At 36.7% G+C, this 12013-nt stretch overlaps 2 protein-coding genes across 3 annotated transcripts in view; both read right to left on the reverse strand.

Annotated features, from left to right (window-relative positions):
* Positions 1 to 2153, reverse strand: part of samd12 (sterile alpha motif domain containing 12) — an 88518-nt gene extending 86365 nt beyond the window's left edge. Inside the window, exon 1 of one of the 2 annotated variants that reach the window (XM_058754357.1) lies at positions 1995 to 2153. In XM_058754357.1, coding sequence (XP_058610340.1) covers positions 1995 to 2007 — 13 coding nt within the window. In that variant the 5' untranslated portion in view covers positions 2008 to 2153. Of the gene's footprint in view, positions 1 to 1378; positions 1723 to 1994 lie in introns of those variants that run through there. The other variant, XM_058754356.1, reaches the window with a different exon arrangement.
* A 2175-nt stretch (positions 2154 to 4328) lies between these two features.
* Positions 4329 to 9957, reverse strand: abrab (actin binding Rho activating protein b). The gene is made up of 2 exons (XM_058754079.1): positions 9225 to 9957; positions 4329 to 5541 (listed from the first exon to the last, which is right to left on the reverse strand). The coding sequence occupies exons 1-2, from the start codon at positions 9842 to 9844 to the stop codon at positions 5058 to 5060; spliced, it is 1104 nt and encodes a 367-aa protein (XP_058610062.1). The 5' UTR covers positions 9845 to 9957; the 3' UTR covers positions 4329 to 5057.
* Between the last annotated feature and the right edge of the window lie 2056 nt (positions 9958 to 12013).

Consider the following 12013-nt stretch of genomic DNA (forward strand, 5'->3'; position numbering starts at 1 on the left):
AGTGGAATAAAACAGCAGGCCAGCAGTACAAGCAAGGAGTTACACTGAACAATGTACACTAAAGATCTGTTATCCCTAAAGATGTGTACATTTTTGTGCACACGCCTTTAATGTAAAACGTATATTCTCAGCTACTTTATTCTCTTGACTGCATGGTGAGACGAGACATCTTCAAAATGCTGACTACAAAAGGTTTGGATTATGTAATTCTAGCTTTTGGCCCTATCCAGGATGCAAATTACAGTATTGGGTACAGTATGACCTGCCAATTATGGACGGAGCCACCAAGAGGAAGTCAAAAAAGATTGTTAATGTGCATTTCTTTTACCCTGTCTTCATTAAACTTACAAATGTACAACATAAAACTTCAGACAATCTCTATAATGGTTTGCCCAAGTCAGTCAAGCGAATGCTTAAAAAAACACTACTTTTTTCATAAGGATATGAACAGAAAACAATGTAAACAATGAAACTCTAACTAAATTTTTTTTAAATTGCATGTCATTATTTAAAACTAATTGGAGGCCATCCATCACCTGTACAGACAAAGTCATTTATTATAGGTAAAATATTATTTATAAAAGCATAGGCATTTAAAAAATTTAAGGAAAGTTAATGGAATTGATATCATATTTGGAACCAGACCAAAAAAGAAGCTAAGAAACAATAAACTGAAATTCCTATTTCCAGTTAATTTTTTTAAAAGATTCAGGATTATTATATAATTATAGGTGGGTTATTGTTTGATCCTATTAAGATTTTTCAAACCCCCATTTGTTTTCCAAATTAAAATATTATCATATTTCTATAAATGTGCAAGTAAACTTTTTGTTTCATAATTGTTTTTCTCTTTACAAGATGCTATGTTTGCCATAATAGGCTGTGTAGCGAAAGGTTCCATTGGGACAACTGTACATACAGCATACTGTACATGCAGGGCTATTGGGGCATGTTGTCACAAAGGTAAACATGAGGGGTATATCAGTACTGTACAAAGAACTGAATATTTTTCCTATGCAAGAACGAAAATGTCAAATAGGTTTTTGTAGTAAGGACTTTAAATCACTTTTAAAAATAATTCGACCCTTAGAAATATATCTACCTTTAAACGAGTGACAGCTAGTCCCAGTTTCCTCAACATAGCCCATCATTCCACAAATCAACTTTAATAAGCATTCAATGGCAGAAAAAGCACTAGATCATACAAGTGACTGAAGTTAAGTGATGCTAATTCTTGACATTATTCATGACCTTACAAAACTGGTTTGCTTGATCTGCCAATGCGATACAGTTACAATCGACAAGTCGTCATTCAGCGCAAGTTTCGAGAAATGACAGATCATTACAACGACACAGATGTCCTCAGAGATAAACCTACCTCGCATTGGGTTTTGAATCCAGAGGATTCCCCCGATAAGGTGAGGAGACTGCCCTAACATCATGGTACCAGAGCAGGTGGTCGAAACACAAACGAAACACCTGTCTGACAGAAGCGTCCAGCTCGCGCGCCTTATGAAAGCTGATTAATAATAACGCGCTCGCTCCAGTCCGCTGCTCCTCAATGAAGAACGCATCGCATCTCAATTACCTACGTGAAAGAGTCGCACAAAATACGGTTTCTAAACATTAAAATGGTTCATTCGGAGTAGGAACATGCTGTATTGTGTTCTGTTCCTCTCAATGGTGTTCCGCTGCGAGATGTGAATCAGTGGGTGGACGTGCAGATGCTGAATGATGCAGATCGTGAATCTTCACAGTACATGCATAGACTGATTTCAAGCCAACGGGCCCCGCGAGCCCATCTCCATGTAATAGGTTTCCAGTGCAGGAGCAGGACAAAGATCTGCGGCTGATCGGCAGCCAATCATAATCCCAACCCGGCTGAGGGGAAGCTTCGTTTGTTTGTTTGTTTGTTTGTTTGCTGTTGAAGCGTTCTTTTCAATAAACAAACATTTCCGCAGAAATACATCTCGAGATGTTTGATAAAGTCTTACCTTGAACTGCCATGCTGCTACTCCATGAGTTCGCGCATTATGGGAAGGAAGGTAAAGCTGTTGGTTGTCTCAGTAGCCTGCCCCACTCTACCAAAGCGTCTTGCTTATTAACACTTGCAAGCAACCTCTGTCAAAGCCGAGTGTGCTGAAAAAGCGTGAAATGTGTACTCAAAGAACCATGGGTATTGTAGTTCCACCTTAAGTTACTGGATCTTTAGCCACGTTGTTAAACCGGTTTCAACTAATTATATTAGTCAGCATAGACACGTTAGTTAGTTAGTTTGTTTGTTTAAATTTTAAATATAGGCCTAAGTATTTATTTCAAATATAAACAAACATTTAGGCTAACATTCATCCAATATTCAATAGCTATATGCATTTTAAATTTGATTTTATGTAAGTTTGTGAATTTATTTATTTATTTGTTTGTTTGATTAATTGATTGATTAACTTTGACATTTACATTTATCCAAAGCAACTTACTGTACATGCATTGGAGAATAATAGGCTGCGAGAAATGTGGGTCTTACACATTTGAAAGTAAACTGTTTGCCAACTCTGACAGAAAAACCTAATTTTATTAAAATGTTTGATGATTATGTTTTAAGAAATGTTTATTTATTTATTTATTTAGGTTACAAACACATTCTAAGCCGCAAGGGAATTGTGTTGTTGCTCACAAATATGGCTCATTTTTGTGGAATTTGTACTTGTGAAACTGTGAACCTGTTGCATGCCTCTAACTCACCGAATATTTTTTTTTTGTTGAAAAGTTCCGACTATTGTGACGTAGAGATTTCTTCATTGTCATAATTTTAACATGTTTGAAAGACAGCCATATAAATCTTAACTTCCAAACTGTAAGTCAAAGGCCCCTTCAAAACATGTTATTGTTCAAAGTTGGTGTGCTTTTTTTCTCATATAGCTAGCGCAAATGTTTCCTTTTACTTTTTCAGCTCTAGCTGTCCAAAAATGACAACACTGAGTCAGAACAACCGGAGAGCCACATAAATTCTTTATTGAGCTCTTAATCAGGACCACTTCCCGTGAAAGAGTTTGACATCCCAGGATGAGACAAGCTAGTATAAAGTGGAGAATGCAGAGACTGAAAAAGCATCATTATAGATACAGATCACTGTCCGCAGAACTCAGGCTTTCTTAGTTTCTTTTGCATGAATGAATACAATAATGATGAGCATGAAGCCTTTTGAAAACTATTATCATGTAAACCTACATCCCTATCACCGTGAACTGATCACATCACAACCTAATTCAGTTTATGGGAAATATGTTAGAATATATGTCATCTATAATTACACATGGTTCACTTTGAGTCTTCTGTGTGGCAGTACGAAAGTATTTTGAACAGGTTTAGCTGAACAAAAAGAAAAAAGAAAAAAAAAATCCCTGCACATTATTGCTTCAATCTTGTTGAAACCACTCTAATGAAATGCCTGTCTTGGGGGTACTTCTGTGGTAGGGAGATGGAGAACAACATCTGTACACAGATATAATGGAGACATCCTACATTAAGAACAAGGTCATTATCCAAGCCTCAGTAAAGTAAAACACCAGTAATTTCATCTTCCAGCTGTAATTTGTGACAATTAGAGGTCGTCTTCTGGCAGCTCAACAACCCTCAAGGCTCTTGTTCAACCAGCACTTCCAGATCAATGTCATTACAGTTGGAGCCCCTTGGTGGACATCATGGATTCTGGAACAAATGATGACCATTTTGAGTCTGACCTTGGCTTTTCAAAATTTAATTTTGTTTTCATCAGTGGATACCTAACTTTGCAAATAAATAGCAAATATGGAGAGCACTGTATATTATGTAACTGACCTAAATTGAAGACTTCAGGTGGAGCTACAGAGATTGCCTGTCCATTAGGTCCAGGTATAAGATTTTGTTCCACATTTTTATGTCATGATACAGCACTTCCTGTTAATGTTTTTTTTTTTTTTTTTTTTTTTTAAATGTATCCGCATTCCTGATGATTACAGTCAGCTCTAGTTTTTCTGGTTTCCAGACAAATGACAATTAAAGAATGTTTGGCATTGCTTATCAGTTTGCTCTGTGACTAAATCATGCTTGTTGTACTGCTACACTCTCAGAAATAAAGGTACAAAAGCTGTCACTGGGGCGGTTCATTTTCAAAAGGTACATGTTTGTACCTAAAGTGTCCATTTTGGTACCTTAAAGGTACATATTAGTACTTAAAGTGTACATATTTGAACCTAATAGGTACAAAAGTGTACCTTTTGAAAAGGTACCGCCCCAGTGACAGCTTTTGTACCTTTATTTTTGAGAGTGTATGTATTCATGCTCTTACGTTGACACAATTCCCATAAGCTTCCCATAAACATGCTGCCATTTGTTGCTGTAATGTGACATATTTTGAAAGAGACAGCCACTGTTTATTTATTTTCATGTTAAATCACCCTGAAAGAAAAAAAATAATAAATAAAAATCATGTGCTTCTTGCAAAGTAGGCTACTTCCAAATTTCCAAATTGTCAAAAGACAGCATCTGTGAATGAATATGTAAAGGGCGGATTTTTTCAGTTCTATATTAATCAAAACGAAGACCCATCTTGTTTTAATCAAATACTTGTATTTTAATAAAAGTACATAATGTACTAAATGCAGAGATAATTTCCAGTTTCATAATGACTGCAAATACATGGTAAGAAGGAAATTGTAGCGTTAGTGCACTGCTCCCTCTTCTGGATGATTTACAGTAGGACAAATAATATACTAACAGCATCCCTTTTTATCTCTACTGTATATAGCCTTAGTGCAAAAAATCCAATTCGTTTTAGTAGTTTCCTATTTACAAAGCATGATTCAATGAAACAAATCTTTGTACATGCATACACATAAATAAGCAAACACGGCAAGAGCTGAGACAGCTCAGAAAGCTCAGTCTGCAAACTTACAAACTGTTATACATACATGTAAACAGTTAGAACCATAATAATTTCATAATATAATCAATACCTTTCTATATTTTATCAATAGCAGCAAAATCTTTCACATTCAGTTCAGAGTCCCCACATTGTGTCATACTAACAGAGTAATAATGACGCCATCATCCCGGCCCTGCCACAGCATCTCCCCCTCAAAAGCCACCTTTTCATGCTTCCTGGCCCTCATTAGTATGCCCACGACTTTATCAGAGATCCGCACATATCTGTCAAACAGATCTCCAAAAGTCACTCTAGTGTAACCATCTGGATCCGGGTCCACCATGGTCCTTATGATGAAGCACATGTCATCTATCTCCCGGTGGATGTGTGCCTCTGCGCGTTTGGCCCTCTCTGCTGTCTTACTGCCCTCTTTGGGCCTCCCATAGCCCTCCTCACCCCTCCGCAGCCGTGTTGACATGGAGTACTCATAATCAAAGTCCTCGCTGAAGGGGTTGAGCTTCTGATTGACATTATGTTCCGTTGCCCAGTTTTGCCAGCGGCTTTTTAAGTTGCCCACAGCGCTGTATTTTTTGGACAGGGTATTCATTTTGTTGGCATCTTCAACATCCTTCTTGCCCCTAAAAAGATTGCATATTATTTATAAAACAATGCAACTTGTAATGCTAGTAGGCTATTTAAGTGCAACAAAATGTGCTATACTATAGTCATTTGATCATATTTGTTTAAAGCAACTGTATATGTAGGGGTGGGCGGTATATACAATTAACTGGTAGAAATTTGTCAGCCTTTAGAGATTTTGGACTGTCGGCTCTATCATGGTTACACGTTCACGTGGCGTTGATGTGCTACATGGTCACGAAAACGAATCATTTGCATGTGTTTTTAAGCATTGCAGTTTTAAAACAAGTGATTTTAAACCGTTGAAATGCAATCAGCAGTGAAAGAGAACTCATTTCGCTATATGCAGGTTTTAGTTTGCTATATTTCGCTATAGGCCTTGAATGGTTAAATACACACACTTGTATGTGTCAAAATGCCTGTCTTTGCAAGTATCCTTGTAAACACAGTAGGTCTTAGTGAAAGCAAAAGAGGCTGAGAAAAAAAAGCACGTATAACAATAAATTGGATCGAGGCAGATCTTAAGGTGACAGCAGTCTAATCTTCCTGCTGTCTGTCATTAATGTTAATCAAACAAGAAAAGAGAGAAAATCTTTTACTGCTCTTGACTAAATCACTTTTGTAATTTAATAATAAGAAATATATATTTAATTTACACAGTGAAGAATATGCAGTGTTTTTATACATTTGATTACTTCATACAATATGTGACCCTGGACCACAAAACCAGTCTTAAGTCACTGGGGTATATTTGTAGCAATAGCCAAAAATACATTGTATGGGTCAAAATTACAGATTTTTATTTTATGTGAAAAATCATTAGTACATTAAGTAAAGATCATGTTCCATGAAGATATTTTGTAAATTTCCTACTGTAAATACAGGTGCTGGTCATATAATTAGAATATCATCAAAAAGTTTATTTATTTCACTAATTCCATGCAAAAAGTGAAACTTGTATATTATATTCATTCATTACACACAGACTGATATATTTCAAATGTTTATTTCTTTTAATTTTGATGATTAGAGCTTACAGCTCATGAAAGTCAAAAATCAGTATCTCAAAATATTAGAATATTTACATTTGAGTTTGAATAAATTACCATCCCTACAGTATAAATTCTGGGTATCTCTTGTTCTTTGAAACCACATTAATGGGGAAGACTGCTGACTTGGCAATGATCCAGAAGACGAACATTGACACCCTCCACAAAGAGGTTAAGTCACAGAAGGTCATTACTGAAAGGTGTGGCTGTTTACAGAGTGCTGTATCAAAGCATATTAAATGCAAAGTTGACTGGAAGGAAGAATTTGGGTAGGAAAAGGTGCACAAGCAACAGGGATGACCGCAAGCTTGAGAATACAGTCAAGCAAAGCCGATTCAAACACTTGGGAGAGCTTCACAAGGAGTGGACTGAAGTTGGTCAGTGCATCAAGAGTCACCATGCTCAGACGTCTTCAGGAAAAGGGCTACCAAGCCGCTTCTGAACCAGAGACAACGTCAGAAGCATCTTACCTGGGCTGTGGAGAAAAAGAACTGGACTGTTGCTCAGTGGTCCAAAGTCCTCTTTTCAGATGAAAGTAAATTTTACATTTCATTTGGAAATCAAGGTCCCAGAGTCTGAAGGAAGAGTGGAGAGGCACAGAATCCATGAAGTCCAGTGTGAAGTTTCCACAGTCAGTGATGATTTGGGCTGCCATGTCATCTGCTGGTGTTGGTCCACTGTGTTTCCTGAAGTCCACAGTCAACGCAGCCGTATACCAGGACATTTTAGAGCACTTCATGCTTCCTTCTGTTGACAAGCTTTATGGAGATGCTGATTTCATTTTCCAACAGGACTTGGCACCTGCCCACACTGCCATAGGTACCAAAAGCTGGTTCAGTGACCATAGTGTTACTGTGCTTGATTGGCCAGCAAACTCGCCTGACCTGAACCCCATAGAGAATCTATGGGGTATTGTCAAGAGGAAGATGAGAGTCACCAGACCCAACAATGCAGAAGAGCTGAAGGCCACTATCAGAGCAACCTGGGCTCTCATAACACCTGAGCAGTGCCACAGACTGATCGACTCCATGCCATGCCGCATTGCTGCAGTAATTCAGGCAAAAGGAGCCCCAACTAAGTATTGAGTGCTGTACATGCTCATACTTTTCATTTTCATACTTTTCAGTTGGCCAAGATTTCTAAAAATCCTTTCTTTGTATTGGTCTTAAGTAATATTCTAATATTTTGAGATACTGATTTTTGACTTTCATGAGCTGTAAGCTCTAATCATCAAAATTAAAAGAAATAAACATTTGAAATATATCAGTCTGTGTGTAATGAATGAATATAATATACAAGTTTCACTTTTTGAATGGAATTAGTGAAATAAATAAACTTTTTGATGATATTCTAATTATATGACCAGCACCTGGATATAAAAACTTAATTTTTGATTAGTAATATGCATTGCTAAGAACTTAATTTGGACAACTTTAAAGGCAATTTTCTCAGTATTTTGATTTTTTTGCACCCTCAGATTCCAGATTTTCAAATTGTTGTATCTCGGCCAAATATTGTCCTATCTAATTGTTGATACCATAAAGACAATATCGTGACCATATCATTAATCGTATCGTGATATAAGATTTTGGTCATACCACCCACCCCTAGTATGTCGTTTTGTGTATTTTGTGACTTTAGAGCCCCCTACAGTTAAGTGAGCGAAATTCACTGTCGTAAAAATATCACTTTGGTAATTATAGTCGATAGCTTTACACTTGCATTTGATGATGCCGTAAAATTATCCGCCCTTTTCGAGAAATGTTGTACCCGCTCAACAAACTCCCAGGACAGAGGTTTGGTGGGGGTAGCATGGGAAAGAAACAGAAGCTGTGTGCCTTATTAGAAGTCGGTGTGCATTAGAATGATGAGTGAATCATTCATGTTAATAAGTGAATTATTTAAACACATTGATTCATTCAGTAACAAAACAAATGGCAATCCTTTTTTTTAAAGTGAGAATCTTTTACTCAACTAATTCTTTCAAAAACACAGATTAATTCAAGAACTGTATAAGTTATTGTCTATATGAGTAATAGGCCTAATAAAAAGACAAAGTTGGATGGCAAAAAAGTTAGCGGAGTGGCTCTAAATAATCAGTATGGCTTGTGTTGATATTGCTTATATAGTCCCCTTGGAATTATAAGGTTCTGTCTGACATTTTTGTCAAAATTAGGTTATTCACATATTCTTATTCTGTGACAATTTATTTACATTATGTGATAGATTTTTTTAATGTTGTGTACATTTTGGGACTTTTTATTAAAAACAAAAAAAAACAAAAGTTATATCTACACAGTCGAATGGAATGCAAAAACTTTGAAGCTCAATATCTCAAAACCACTCGGAATGTAGATATAACCTTATAATTCCAAGGGGATGATATTACTAGTAGCCTACTAAAAGCTCTAATGGTGCATAAATAGTTCACTCTGTGGTGCATTTCCATCAAACACAGCGTAAGTTATAAATACACTGATTTACAACATCTAAATATTACTATGACCGACTAACCTTCTGTAGGCGTACCCAACTAAAAGATGACACATCTGCTTTATCACTTTTTGTAAAAAAAAAAAAAAAACCCACTCCACTTTTTATCTCAACTGTTGCATTAGAAGACCAGAACTTACGTGAGAACAGAGGATCTTTTGATTGTGACCTCAGACTCATTTTCACTCGTCCTATTATTCTCTGTGTCGTCCTGGTTGGTTCCTAGCTGCAGGCTTCTATCCTCATTATCCTCACCGCCCTCTTGAGCCTGCTTTTTCTCCTTTTCCATTTCCTTCCAGCCCCGTGTCAGCTCTGAAACCATGTTGGAGCACTTCCTGCGGCGTGTGGGTGACCCTTTCTTGCTCAGCATCTTGTCCAGTTCATCCGTGGCCGGGTCCTTACAGATGCGTTTGGTCAAAAAGTCAATGCCTACACTTTTCTCCTGAACTTCCCTCGTCACAGTTTTCACTACTTGTGCGGTTTTGATGCGTGACTCCTCGGCGGCCTCCACATCATCCTGTTTTTTATTTCCAGGGTCCTGATTGGAAAGAGACTTCTGAGATGGTTTGATCTTTGGAACTACTTTTTTTGCATCTTTGGGGTCTTCTGGGTAACTCGGGGCCCATCCACTGGGTTCGCTGAACTGCTTCTCTTCATTTTCGCTCACCCACTGCTGCCAGCTCCGTGTTAAGCTGCACACCATGCTTATGGCCCGCAGCTTTTTAATGTTCTTGTTCGTTGAGGGCTTCTTTTCTGACATTGTTTACCTCCAAGGGGTTGCTTCACTCATTCAAGTTCTTTGTCCCTGATGGCTTTTATATAGCACCTCGTTGTGATTCTCAACCTGTAGTAAATTCTAGACTCTGAGCTCTCCCTTAGGCACTAGTGGTTTTGAAATGGGTGAACCAACCTTACATGGCGGTGGAAAGTATGCCAGGCATCTCCACTGATCATCTTTCCTTGACTCTTACCAACCTCTGGGATTGGTGGGGAATCACGTTTCATCATAGACGTTGCCCATCGCTGGGGGTAAACAGGGCAAAGATGTCAGTGAGTGTTAAGCTTTTTCCTAAGCTGCGCAAATGTGCAGACAACTGCTCTGTGCATCTTATCTGGATATTTGCATTCAGTTGACTTTGTATGTAGCATTACCTGATGCTTATCAAGATAATAGCAGTGTCAATGAGCAAATGCAACAATGTCCATTTTGTCAATGCTAAGTGGTAAACTACCAATGTGAACTGTGTGGATATGCATAGATGCCCATATGCATAGGTTCCCCCAACAGTCAATTATACTGTGAATAAATATAGTGGGAATGAATAGATTCTTGACAACAATTCCAACTAAATGTCCAAGTTGAAGGAAGAAGTTCTGTATTAAAGCTTAAATTTAAACCTGGAGACTACAATGTTAGACCATCACACCACATGGTTTATTTCAACCTCATGAAAAATAATATAGTTAATAGATAGCCTAATATATATATATATATATATATATAACATATGTAATACATTTTATTTTTTTTAAGTAATAATACATTTTAATGATATAATTTAATACATACAGTAAATATGAACAGTTTGTAACTACAATTATATGTACACTGTAAAAATGATTTTTCAGAGTTGTAAATAAAACAAAGATTATTCATTTCACAAGAAAATTATATTTATTTTTTCTACTTGAAATAGAATTTAATTCAATGTGGTATGCTATTTCTTTGTAATTATTTGTGCATTTTACTAGCAATTTGAGTGAAATTAGTTTCAAAGTAAATCATACACCAATATTTATTTATTTATTTATTTTGCATGTGTGTGTGTGTGTGTGTGTGTATTCAAATAACAAATGTAAATGTAAACGGCTAAATGGTTGTTCAATAAACACAAGATATGCAATTATAGGATATCTATAATTGCATATCTCCCTATAGTCCAAGCAAGAGAACAAGATAAATAATAATAAAGGAGAAATTAATAACCTTTTTGATTTAGGGAAGAGCAAATATCAAGGAGTCACTCGATCCAACACAGAAGCAGAGATGTCTTTGGTAAGGAAAAAAGTCACCTGATGGAGACACTGCAGGAGTTTCTGCTTGCGTACACAGAGGATAATCTTGCACTGCACCTGGCAGCATGCTAAAACAGAAAGGATCTGACAAAATTATAATGCAATAATGCAACTGAACTAGAAACACTTCTCTTTCATTATACCACAGAAAAGCATTTAAGTGCAGAAAATTGTGCTTGTGCATATTTAAATGTTGTGTATACTAAAAGGTGTTTAAGTATGTGAACTATGTTTCTCGGTTTGTTTTCTGATAGCATTGAGAGGCATTATTAATAGTATCTGCATGAAGCAAAGGGAAGGCAGCTGCTGGCTGTCAGTCACATGATATAGAGCTGTGTCAGTGTACATGCATAGTGGATGGTCACTGTGACTGCAAGAGAACTCTAGACAAATGGAGCATATTCTTGATTCTAGACCAGAGAGAAAGAGAGAGAGAGCACAAATTCAACAGTCAGTTGGTCAAAACATTAGCATAGGTTAAAAAATGTAAAAGACATTTGAAATGATCATATTATTATATTTAACCTTGGTTAAATCTCAGCTGTAATTAAAGATCACCTAAACAGAGAAAATAGAAAACACAAAAACACTGCAGAATTCAAATAATGTTGGCGTTTGTAAGGTGTGTGCACGGAGTCGCCAGCAGAGGTCCTCATAACAACAGTGTTCCAATTTGAATGGCTGAGAAGAGCTGTCATGTAGGCTACTAAATAATCTTTTTAAAACTGAATTAAACTTTTATTTTAATACTTTAAAGTGCACATATGCTATATATAATTGCAGCATTATATACACATTGCAGGTCAAAAGTTTGGAATAATTATGATTTGTTTAATGTTTTTGAAAGCAGTCT

Source organism: Onychostoma macrolepis, chromosome 19 (assembly GCF_012432095.1).
Source record: "Onychostoma macrolepis isolate SWU-2019 chromosome 19, ASM1243209v1, whole genome shotgun sequence".
Taxonomy (NCBI): Eukaryota; Metazoa; Chordata; class Actinopteri; order Cypriniformes; family Cyprinidae; genus Onychostoma; species Onychostoma macrolepis.

Bases quoted from the DNA above. Each gene is read 5' to 3' on its own strand.
- abrab (XM_058754079.1), bottom strand. From the start codon at position 9,844: ATGTCAGAAAAGAAGCCCTCAACGAACAAGAACATTAAAAAGCTGCGG. The intron at 5,542-9,224 runs GTAAGTTCTGGT...CAATCTTTTTAG, and splicing joins AAAAGATCCTCTGTTCTCAC to GGGCAAGAAGGATGTTGAAG.